Raw genomic sequence first — 12,791 nt, forward strand, 5'->3', positions numbered from 1 at the left:
CTCCCTCCTCTAGATAGAATAGGGTTCATGGAGAAGTCTATTATTTTATCTTCCCATAATGTGAAAACCCAAGAACAAATCCCATATACAAAAATATTATTTTAGCAATGTATCAGTATTATCAGAGTATATTCCTAGTGTGATAGAAGGCCGTGCATGTGACGAGATATTATAGAGATATCATAATATATAATTTCCATCACTGACTTTATAGGATCATAAACAAAAAAGAACTTGAACAGAAATTGTAATAAAAATATTTATTTGGAAGGTGCTTAAACATGAACATCTCATCTCCTACATAATGGAGACATTTAATACTCCTCCCCCTCCTCTCCTTCTCCCTCTCCCTCCACGCTGTCGGTGCCGACCTCTTCATAATCCTTCTCCAGAGCGGCCATGTCCTCCCGGGCCTCAGAGAACTCTCCTTCCTCCATCCCCTCACCCACATACCAGTGCACAAAGGCACGCTTGGCATACATCAGGTCAAACTTGTGGTCCAGGCGAGCCCAGGCCTCGGCAATGGCGGTGGTGTTACTCAACATGCACACAGCACGCTGCACCTTGGCCAGGTCTCCACCAGGAACCACAGTCGGTGGTTGGTAATTGATGCCAACCTTGAAGCCTGTTGGGCACCAGTCCACAAACTGGATGGTGCGCTTGGTCTTGATGGTGGCAATAGCGGCATTCACGTCCTTGGGGACAACATCCCCGCGGTACAGCAGGCAGCAGGCCATGTATTTTCCATGTCTGGGGTCACATTTCACCATCTGGTTGGCCGGCTCAAAGCAAGCGTTGGTGATCTCAGACACAGAGAGCTGCTCATGGTAAGCTTTCTCTGCAGAGATGACGGGGGCATAGGTGGCCAGGGGGAAGTGGATACGGGGGTAGGGCACCAGGTTGGTCTGGAACTCTGTCAAGTCCACATTCAGAGCACCATCAAACCTGAGAGAGGCCGTGATGGAGGACACAATCTGACCGATTAGACGGTTCAGGTTGGTGTAGGTTGGGCGCTCAATGTCCAGGTTCCTGCGGCAGATGTCGTAGATGGCCTCATTGTCCACCATGAAGGCGCAGTCTGAGTGCTCCAGTGTGGTGTGGGTGGTGAGGATGGAGTTGTATGGCTCAACCACAGCGGTGGAGATCTGGGGGGCCGGGTAGATGGAGAACTCAAGCTTGGACTTCTTGCCATAGTCAACGGAAAGACGTTCCATCAAGAGGGAGGTGAAGCCGGATCCCGTGCCGCCACCGAAACTGTGGAAGATGAGGAAGCCCTGGAGACCGGTGCACTGATCGGCCTAATGGAAGAGACACAAGAGGAAGTTATACGTCATGTTATGTAACGAAGGAAGAACATCAGATTGGAATATGGAGCCAGTGTGTAACATATCTACAATGGTGTTACTAATAATATATAGCAGCCATATTGCTAAGGCCGGTTGAGGATAAAAGCTACTCCCTGGTAGGTGGTTCCCCCAAGACCATCTCCTTCTATACTCTATCATGAAGGACGGTCACAGTGTTGCGCAGTTTTTCACCATTTTAGAATACATGAACAATGGACTCACCAGCTTGCGGATCCTGTCCAGCACCAGGTCAATGATTTCCTTGCCGATGGTGTAATGGCCACGGGCGTAGTTATTGGCGGCATCTTCCTTGCCGGTGATGAGCTGCTCCGGGTGGAACAGTTGTCTGTAGGTTCCAGTCCTCACCTCATCTGTAGGAGAGAAATAATGGAGGTTTCTATGTGAGATCCAGAACCGTCCGTCCCCCTCATCCCCCCCAGAGCTTCACCGACGTCTCTTCTATCCATCATCATAGACAGTCAGGGGGGATGTACTCACCAATCACAGTCGGCTCCAGGTCCACAAACACAGCGCGGGGGACATGTTTACCAGCCCCCGTCTCACTGAAGAAGGTGTTGAAGGAATCGTCTCCTCCTCCGATGGTCTTATCACTGGGCATCTGCCCGTCTGGCTGGATGCCATGTTCCAGGCAGTACAACTCCCAGCAGGCATTGCCAATCTGGACTCCAGCCTGGCCAACGTGGACTGAGATGCATTCCCTCTGTGTGGGGGAGAGGGGGAGAGGATTAGGACTAGAATCTATCAGAAGTTTTCCTTACTATAGACTAGAAGTGTGAGTACAGACGTATACACAGGATGGAAGCATATAGAATGGTACAGTCTATGCATTATGTATAGGATAGTAGAGAATGATATAGTTACACACTGTATGCTGAAGAATTGCAAAGTTTCACATTATATAGGTAGATAGGTCGGACAATACAAACTTACATAGTCACTCATTGTCCATGCTATATAGAGAGGGCAGTATAGACTCAAATAGGGCAGTATAGACTCGCCTAGTCACACATTATATAGATAGGGTAGTATAGACTCACATATAGATGGGCAGTATAGACTCACATATAGATGGGCAGTATAGACTCACATATAGATGGGCAGTATAGACTCACATATAGATGGGCAGTATAGACTCACATATAGATGGGCAGTATAGACTCACATATAGATGGGCAGTATAGACTCACATATAGATGGGCAGTATAGACTCACATATAGATGGGCAGTATAGACTCACATAGTCACATACTATATAGATAGGACAGTGCAGAATCACATAGGAGAGTATAGACTCGCCTAGTCACACACTATATAGATAGGGTAGTATAGAGTCCCTAAATGATATAAAATAGCAGCTACACAGTAATTTGATGATATAGTACAAATGATATAGTATAGATGGTATTGTATAGATCATATGGTATAGCTGGTATTGTATAGATGTAATAGTGTAGATGAGATTGTATAGATGTGATTGTATAGATGATATAGTATAGCTGGTATAGTATAGATGATATAGTATAGCTTGTATTGTATAGATCATATGGTATAGCTGGTATTGTATAGATGTGATAGTATAGCTGGTATAGTATAGATGATATAGTATAGATGAGATTGGGCGCTCACCATGGTGTAGGATACAGGTCTCCCGGCTCCGATGGGTTAGGTCTTCGGATGTGGAGTAGTTGTGTCCTCTCTCCGCTCTTTTCTCTATATATATAGGAGTCAGTGTCAGGAGAGTCCTTAGTAACAGGAGGGAGGTGACCTCCCCCCCACCCCAGAGCCCTGCCCTCTGTATAATACAATCCAGCACAACACAACTGTTACCAGGTACAATGCCGCACAATGTGACCCCAGGGCGGGGAGCCGGGAGCCACAACACAGGGACTGGATGGAGGGAGGAGGAGAGGGAAACCCTGAGAGGGAAGAGGGCGAATAAGGAGGGAAAAGAGCAACAAGAGAGGAAACAACACAAAGAGCTGGAGAGGGAAATGATAACAGTCATGTAAATATTATGGAGCAAATATACAATGTAACAGTTTTCATAACTGCAAGTGTAGCTTAAAGGGGAAGTCCACTTTTATCTTCTGTCATGTATGTCAGAAGCGGTAATACTTATGGGGTCATTTCTCTTTGCACTTAAAATTCATTACATGAGTTTTCCCAAAAACTGTTTGGGAAGTCTCAGTTAATGGGGGGCCGGGGGAAAGGTCACCATTCAGGACCCCCATCTATTATAGGGTCATATATTGGGGTCGTTAATTTAGAAGATTAGGTTAGGGGCCACTAATAGTAACACTTGCTGTTGGGTTTCTCCATAGATTACAGTTGATCCCTAAGGATCCCATCAGTGAGACACCCTGTGATCCACTTATTATCAAGGGACCCTTCATCTCTCTAACATCCCTTGTATCCATTTCTCTGCTTGCTGTCACTTAATGGGATCATTCTTTGAATCTAATATTGGTCACAGCTGAGGGTCTGTTACAATTGTTTCCAGTCCAGATAATCTGCAAGCTATACAGTCTGGATCCTCCAATCATACACTGGTCTCCAACCTGCAACTCTCCAGCTTCTGCAAAACTACAACTCCCAGCATGCCCAAGCATGCTGGGAGTTGTAGTTTTGCAAAAGCCAGAGAGCCACAGGTTGCAGACCACTGGCCTATAGCAACTAAAAAGAGTCTGTGCCTCTCTCCTTGTATCTGCCCCATGACCCCATAATAGTTGGACCCCCATCTGTTGTTCTTATGAATGATTTCCGCCTGACATTTGGCAGTCAGTGACCCTAGCTCCATTGTTCCAGGGCTGAGAGGCGTTTGTTACGTTGTCACCATAGCTCTGCATCAGACCGGACCAGCAGGTGTAACACGACAGTACCTTATCATACCTGATCATTATAACAAAGCCGCCACATGAGCAGCGCAGACAGCAGGTCCTATGCTGCCTCCCTATGCCGCCTGCACACATTCAGATTTTCAATTGCAATTATTGAATACAAAACTAGGAAGGATTTGAAAAGAGAAGTCGTCTAGGGGCCCTATTACACGGGCGACGGCGGCCCAATCAATATTGTAAACGAGTGCCGATCTGCTAGATTCCTGCTCGTTTCTGGGCCTATTAGGGTCCATTTACACAGAAAGATTATCTGACAGATTATCTGCCAAAGATTTGAAGCCCAAACCAGGAACAGACCATAAACAGAGAACAGGTCATAAAGGAAAGACTGGGATCTATAATCCTTTCAAATCCATTCCTGGCTTTGGCCCAGATAAATCTGTCTGTGTAAACGCAGCATAAGGCCCTATTCCACCAAAAGATCTGACGACAGATTATCTGCCAAAGATTTGAAGCCAAAGCCAGGAGTGGATTTGAAAAGAGGAGAAATCCAGTCTTTCCTTTATGACCTGTTCTCTGATTATAGTCTGTTACTGGGTTGGGCTTTAAATCTTTGGCAGATAATCTGTCGTCAGATCTGTTGGTGGGATAGGGCCTTTACATGGCCCTGTAATCGTTCAGCAAGGGCTGCATGGACATTGTTAGTGATGTCCGTACAGCCCTTGCCCAAACAGTTAATATGTTACGCGACACATAATTGGCTGAGTGGCCTGTAAAAGGAGAAGTCCAGCAAAAATGTTTATTTAAGTATTGTATTGCCCCCCCAAAAGTTATACAAATGACCAATATAAACTTATTAAGGGAAATGCTTATAAAGTGTTTTTTTTCCCTGCACTTACTACTGCATCAAGGCTTCACTTCCTGGATAACATTGTGATGTCGCTTCCTGGATAACATGATGATGTCACTTTCTTGATAACATGGTGATGTCACTTCCTGGATAACATGGTGATGTCACTTCCTGGATAACATGGTGATGTCACTTCCTGGATAACATGGGGATGTCACTTCCTGGATAACATGGTGATGTCACTTCCTGGATAACATGGTGATGTCACTTTCTTGATAACATGGTGATGTCATTTCCTGGATAACATGGTGATGTCACTTCCTGGGTAACATGGTGATGTCACTTCCTGGATAACATGGTGATGTCACTTCCTGGATAACATGGTGATGTCACTTCCTGGATAAAATGGTGATGTCACGACCCGACTCCCAAAGCTGTGCGGGCTGTGGCTGCTGGAGAGGATGATGGCAGGGGGACACTGAGGGACACAGGGCACTGGAGGGACACTGAGCATCCCCCTGCCATCATCCTCTCCAGCAGCCACAGCCCGCACAGCTCTGGGAGTCGGGTCGTGACATCACCATGTTATCCAGGAAGTGACATCACCATGTTATCCAGGAAGTGACATCACCATGTTATCCTGGAAGTGACATCACCATGCTATCCTGGAAGTGAAGCCTTGATGCAGTAGTAAGTGCAGGGAAAAAAGCACTTTATAAGCATTTCCCGTAACAAGTGTATATTATTGATTTGTATAACTTTTGGGGAGCAATACAATACTTTAATAAGAATTTTCACCGGACTTCTCCTTTAACTCAGACAGGCTGCTCTGTAGCTGCAGTGCACATGACACATACAGAGCGCAGGAGAAGACCGGGAGCATAGACAGGTAAAGTATTGACTGTTTGGGCAATCGTCAGCCGTTAGCCATGCATTGCTTTTACATGTAGCTATTACACGTAGCGATGTGCGATTGGTGGCAGATGATTTTAGGTCTGGGTCTAAAGAAACAATCCACTGATGATCCTTTCATTGGCTGATAATTGTCTCTATTAGACAGAGCAATGATTGGCTGAATAGGGCCGATTTGGCCAATTATTGCTCCATGTAATAGGGCCCTAAGGGTGCGTTTACACAGACAGATTTATCTGACAGATTATTGAAGCCGAAGCCAGGAACAGACTATAAAAAGAGAACAGGTCATAAAGCGAAGACTGAGATTTCTCTTTTCAAATCAATTCCTGGCTTTGGCTTAAAAAAAAAACATTCGTTTTTCCTTGTTTGTTTTATTCAATAATTGCAATTAAAGACCTGAACATGTCAACACAGCCTAAAGCTTCTGTGTCCTAACCAGTAAGTTATGGAAAAAGAGGCATATACCATGTATATAGAGTATAAAGAGACCACATGATTGTGTATCGGCCCATAGACTATGGCTGCCATACTGTCCAACAGGCTGCAGCGGACCCTGGATAATACCTGTGTGTCGGGGGGGGGCTTAGTTTGCTTCCATATTTGATTTGTTGTGTTTCTTTTTATAAACCAGTCCAACACAGAACGAGCTTTGAGTTTTGTGATTGTATTTGAGACTTTTCGATGCCGTTCACCTTGTTATTTTAATATCCATATTGTTGTAAATGCAGCAATTCCAGATCTCTTTATTTCACAACTTTCGCATTACATGGAGATTTATACTGAGGGGAAGAGTCAGACTGCAGATTTTAGTGTCTTTATTTTATTTTACGCCTGATATTTTTCTATAGTTTGAATACGCTTTATTACGCTATGTTCACACCCGACCTGACCGGTCTCTGAAAAGATCATCCCTGCCAGTACTGCATTACCGGCCGGATGATCTTTCGGGCCGCAGTGTTCTGATGCAGGCGCATTCGTGCACGCCCGCATCAGAACTTTACACTGAATGCTATGGAGCATGCGGCCGGATCCGCTTGCTCCACAATGTTCACTGACATGGGTTTGTCTGACATGTCAGTTGTTCGCCGTGTCGCTAGAGATCCCGGCCGAAGCGTATACTATGTGTATACGCTCTGGTCGGGATCCCATAGACAGCAATGCAACGTGTATTCTCGTAATAATCACAGCCGTCATTTTACAAAAATATACGTTGTGTGAACATAGCCTTACGCTGTTTCTCTTATTATGGGACTTGTTTGTTTTGTATAAAGTAATGGAGACCCCGAGACCTCCTGCTGCTTCTGCTGGTGTCAGGCAGCAGCTGAAAGGACGTGCTGACCCCCCCCCCCATCCTCTGTGTACGTCGCTATCCATACCTGATCACAGTATCAGTATGTGGCCGTATACACCACCTGACATTGTTTACAGTCTCCCGTAGTAACCCATTGTTCCCGGACACAGAGCGTTACATTGTCTCCAGAGCAGCGTTTACACTAATCACCGGTTACAAAGAGAGCAACTCCAGACGGAGAAATCCAACACCTCAGGTAGATGGAGCACAATGCATCGCCATGGTGAGCGCCAACAAACCTGAGCACATAGCATGGCAGCCGGTATCACCACACAACAGATCATCAGTATACAGCAGTAATGTATAGAGGGGCGGCGTATAGTAGTGCTATACCCTATAGAGATAACCAAGAGTCCAAAAATTAGATATTTAATGTATGCAAATTCAAAGTCAGTACAGATGTGTGGATGAAATACATTCCCAATACAGGGGTAATACTGCGCTTACACGGAGCGATAATTTGCCCAATTGATCGTTTAACGATTTTGAAGCAACGATTTGGTTTTTATAACGATCAGCGTTTAGACGAATGAATCGTTAGAATATTCGTAAGAAAAATCGTTATTGCGATCGTTCACTCACACATAGAGTGAATCTTTGAAAGGCTGTTTATACGAAGCGATCTGCGAATTTTTAACGAACGACGATTTGAGAACATGTTGAAAGATCAAAATGAACGATTTCTCGCTCGCCGCTTGATTGTTCGCTGTGTTTACACAGAACGATTATCGCCCAAATGCGATCATTATTGTGAAAATTTGAACAGTAATCGTTCCGTGTAAACGCAGGAGAACATATACACAATCAAATACTGAGCGCTTTTTTGTGCACAAATAGGATAATTATGGGTATGAAAGAAAAAAAGGAAAAATCATTAGAAATAAAAATATAATAGCATAAAAATAAAATGGAAAAAAACTAAAAAAAAAAAAACAACATAATTTTGCATTTTTTTTTTTATTTATAGTTTAAATAACAAAAATATACTCCCCTCTGGCCCCTCATCCCTTCACCAGTATACATCCCCCCGTTCCCCCTGGGCTCTCATCCCTTCACCAGTATACACCCCCAGTCCCCCTGGCCCCTCATCCCTTCACCAGTGATACACCCCCGTTCCCCCTGGCCCCTCATCCCTTCACCAGTATACATCTCCAGTCCCCCTGGCCCCTCATCCCTTCACCAGTATACACCCCCAGTCCCCCTGGCCCCTCATCCCTTCACCAGTATACATCCCCCCGTTCCCCCTGGGCTCTCATCCCTTCACCAGTATACTCCCCCCGTTCCCCCTGGGCCCTCATCCCTTCACCAGTATACACCCCAGTCCCCCTAGCCCCTCATCCCTTCACTAGTATACACCCCAGGTCCCCCTGGCCCCTCATCCCTTCACCAGTATACACCCCCAGTCCCCCTGGCCTCTCATCCCTTCACCAGTATACACCCCCAGTCCCCCCTGGGCCCTCATCCCTTCACCAGTATACATCCCCGGTGCCCCTGGGCCCTCATCCCTTCGCCAGTATACATCCCCGGTCCCCCCTGGCCCCTCATCCCTTTAGAAGTATACACCCCCAGTCCCCCCTGGCCCCTCATCTCTTTACCAGTATACATCCCCGGTGCCCCTGGGCCCTCATCCCTTCACCAGTATACATCCCCGGTGCCCTTGGCCCCTCATCCCTTCACCAGTATACACCCCCAGTTCCCCTGGCCTCTCATCTCTTCACCAGTATACATCCCCGGTCCCCCTGGCCCCTCATCCCTTCGCCAGTATACACCCCCAGTTCCCCTGGCCTCTCATCCCTTCACCAGTATACATCCCCGGTGCCCCTGGCCCCTCATCCCTTCACCAGTATACACCCCCAGTTCCCCTGGCCTCTCATCCCTTCACCAGTATACACTCTCGGTCCCCCTGGGCCCTCATCCCTTCACCAGTATACACCCCCAGTCCCCCCTGGGCCCTCATCCCTTCACCAGTATACACCCCCAGCCCCCCTGGCCCCTCATCCCTTTACCAGTATACATCCCCGGTCCCCCCTGGCCCCTCATCCCTTTAGAAGTATACACCCCCAGTCCCCCCTGGGCCCTCATCTCTTTACCAGTATACACCCCCAGTCCCCCTGGGCCCTCATCCCTTCACCAGTATACATCCCAGGTCCCCCTGGGCCCTCATCCCTTCACCAGTATACATCCCAGGTCCCCCTGGGCCCTCATCCCTTCACCAGTATACACCCCAGCCTCAGTGGCGTAGCTATAGGGGTCGCAGGGGTCGCCATGGCGACCGGGCCCCTACGCTAGGGGGGCCCGCACGGCCCCCCTTGCCACTTCCTCCTGTGCTCCCCCAATCCGGGGGGGCCGCGGCAGGGTATATGCCCCCCGGACATCTTTCAGTTCAGTGAGCTTCCGGGATGCTGACCCCGGCTGGAAGCTCACTGATGCAGGACCGCGGCGCCGGGACTTCTCCTCCTCCTCGGCAGCTGACCTGTGACGTCATCACGTCACATGTCAGCCGCCGTGCAGTAGAGAGGAGAAATCCGGGCGCCGCGGTCCTGCATCAGTGAGCTTCCAGCCGGGGCCGGCATCCCGGAAGCTCACTGAACTGAAGAGAAGCTGCCAGGCCTGAGGGAGATCAAGGATTCAGGTGAGGTGAGTTTATTTTTTTTTTCGTTTTTTTTTTTTTCATTTTTTACATAAATGTTGCGATGTGGGGGGCTGCACAAGGGGTCTATACAGGGGGGGGCTGCACAAGGGGTCTATACTGGGGGGGCTGCACAAGGGGTCTATACTGGGGGGGCTGCACAAGGGGTCTACACTGGGGGGGTTGCACAAGGGGTCTATACAGGGGGGGCTGCACAAGGGGTCTATACTGGGGGGGCTGCACAAGGGGTCTATACTGGGGGGGGGGCTGCACAAGGGGTCTATACTGGGGGGCGGGGGCTTGGCTGCACAAGGGGTCTATACTGGGGGGCGGGCTGCACAAGGGGTCTATACTGGGGCGGGCTGCACAAGGGGTCTATACTGGGGGGGGCTGCACAAGGGGTCTATACTGGGGGGGATGCACAAGGGGTCTATACTGGGGGAAGGGGGCTTGGCTGCACAAGGGGTCTATACTGGGGGGCGGGCTGCACAAGGGGTCTATACTGGGGGGGCTGCACAAGGGGTCTATACTGGGGGGGCTGCACAAGGGGGTCTATACTGGGGGGGCTGCACAAGGGGTCTATACTGGGGGGCAGGGGCTTGGCTGCACAAGGGGTCTATACTGGGGGGGCTGCACAAGGGGTCTATACTGGTGGGGCTGCACAAGGGGTCTATACTGGGGGGGCTGCACAAGGGGTCTATACTATGGGAGGGGGGCTACACAGGGGGTCTATACTATGAGAGGGTTACACAGGGGGTCTGTACTGTGGGGAATCTACACAGAGGGGCTATACTGGGGGGGGCTGCACAAGGGGTCTATACTGGGGGGGGCTGCACAAGGGGTCTATACTGGGGGGGCTGCACAAGGGGTCTATACTGGGGGGGGCTGCACAAGGGGTCTATACTGGGGGGGGGCTGCACAAGGGGTCTATACTGGGGGGGCTGCACAAGGGGTCTATACTATGGGAGGGGGGCTACACAGGGGTCTATACTATGAAAGGGTTGCACAGGGGTCTGTACTGTGGGGGATCTACACAGGGAGTCTATACTGAGGGTGGCTACACAGGGGGTCTATACTGTGGGGGGGCTACACAGGGGGTCTATACTGTGGGGAGGCTACACAGGGGGTCTATACTATGGGGGGCTACACAGGGGGTCTATATCTACATTATCTGTACTCAGAGATATCACTGTGTTGTCTGTGGCGTTACATAGGACTGCAGGTGACTACTACATTATCTGTACTCAGAGATATCACTGTGTTATCTGTGGTGTTACATAGGACTGCATGTGACATCTACTACATTATCTGTACTCAGAGGGATATCACTGTGTTATCTGTGGTGTTACATAGGACTGCAGGTGACATCTACTGCATTATTTGTACTCAGAGATATCACTGTGTTATCTGTGGTGTTACATAGGACTGCAGGTGACTACTACTTTATCTGTACTCAGATATTACTGTGTTATCTGTGGTGTTACATAGGACTGCAGGTGACTACTACATTATCTGTACTCAGAGATATCACTGTTATCTGTGGTGTTACATAGGACTGCAGGTGATATCAGGTGACTTCTCCTGGTTGCAGAAGTTCAAACTTCATTGTGCCTGCCTTATTATGGGAGTTTTGCAGCATTTGGCTCTTCAGGTTGCAGCACTACAACCCCCATCGTTTCCAACTGGCAGTTCATGATGAGAGTTGTAGTTTTTCAGCTGGAGAGTCAAAGATTGGAATACAATGATTAGACAATGACACAGTACAGTCCATTAATTATAGGGGGCAGTAGTGCAGTACATGAGGTGGAGGCAGTGACAGGGCATTAGAACATGGTGGCACATTAGAGTAATTGGATATAACGTTAGATAGGACTTTGCCTGATCGGGTGAGATTGGGGGGCCCAAGCTAACATTTTGCACCAGGGCCCATCAACCTTTAGCTACGCCCCTGCCCAGCCCCCCCTGGGCCCTCATCCCTTCACACATTATGCACTATGAACACAGTCCGGGGGGGGGGGGGGGTCTGACTGTGCTCGTCACGGCTATATCTCTGGCTATAGTGGTTTGCTGCAGTGGGACCCGCTGTGATCAATCATTTTGTGGGATGTCTAATGACAGCAGTGCACATATCCAACATGGGACATAGGGCCCTCGTGGTTGTAATTCTGTGGATAAGTGGTGATTGTCCTACATAGCAAAATCTCTTTAAGAGACTGTCATAAAAACCAGGCAATTGCAAAACATGTGAATGCTGCCCTGTACTTTCCTGCAGTGCTGTAAAGTGTGCAAATGCTTCCTCAGGTTGTGTGTAGTATTACAACTCGGCTCTTCGTTCACTTCACTGCGACTGAGCTGCAATTCTAGACACAGAACCTGAGGAAAAAGCCCTGTAGCTCTATAGTACAGTGCTTTATAGATGCAACATATGCCGGAGTTTGGACAGGTTACAGAACAGAGCGGCAGGGCCCCCATGTGCCAGGTACAGGGTACAGGTCTGTACACTATCTGCAATTATGGGAAGTATAGGACCCCCTCTATTGTATGGGTTAATGCACATGACCGTGCCCATAGCCCAGACTGCACCTTGGGTTCCTATACTTCTATTATATGCATACTCCATGACTGCAGGCACCCCAAGATGACGCTCCTTGAGCAAAATCACTACAGTCATGTGCAGGAGGCCTTAAAGGGATTTTCCTGTTTGGATATTAGGTTTTAGATCACAGTCTTGGCTGTAAATATTAGTAAGTGAGGACCTGATATCAGTCATGGAAAAGTAGTGAAATGAGCCGATATGGGAGAAGCTTTACCTTGGAGCAATGTTACCTCTAATGGTCTTACT

At 48.3% G+C, this 12,791-nt stretch overlaps 1 protein-coding gene across 3 annotated transcripts in view; it reads right to left on the bottom strand.

Moving 5' to 3' along the window:
* Positions 1-308: 308 nt before the first annotated feature.
* LOC138800692 (tubulin alpha-1A chain-like) overlaps positions 309-12,791 on the bottom strand; it is a 31,380-nt gene continuing 18,897 nt past the window's right edge. For 2 of the 3 annotated variants that reach the window (XM_069982568.1, XM_069982567.1), the window contains exons 2-5: positions 2,994-3,077; positions 1,845-2,067; positions 1,569-1,717; positions 309-1,298 (exon numbers count right to left, since the gene is read on the bottom strand). In XM_069982568.1, the coding sequence (XP_069838669.1) occupies positions 315-1,298; positions 1,569-1,717; positions 1,845-2,067; positions 2,994-2,996 (1,359 nt within the window). In that variant the 5' untranslated portion in view covers positions 2,997-3,077 and the 3' untranslated portion in view covers positions 309-314. Of the gene's footprint in view, positions 1,299-1,568; positions 1,718-1,844; positions 2,068-2,993; positions 3,078-3,194; positions 3,211-12,791 lie in introns of those variants that run through there. The other variant, XM_069982566.1, reaches the window with a different exon arrangement.

This window comes from Dendropsophus ebraccatus, chromosome 9 (assembly GCF_027789765.1).
Source record: "Dendropsophus ebraccatus isolate aDenEbr1 chromosome 9, aDenEbr1.pat, whole genome shotgun sequence".
NCBI classification, from domain to species: domain Eukaryota; kingdom Metazoa; phylum Chordata; class Amphibia; order Anura; family Hylidae; genus Dendropsophus; species Dendropsophus ebraccatus.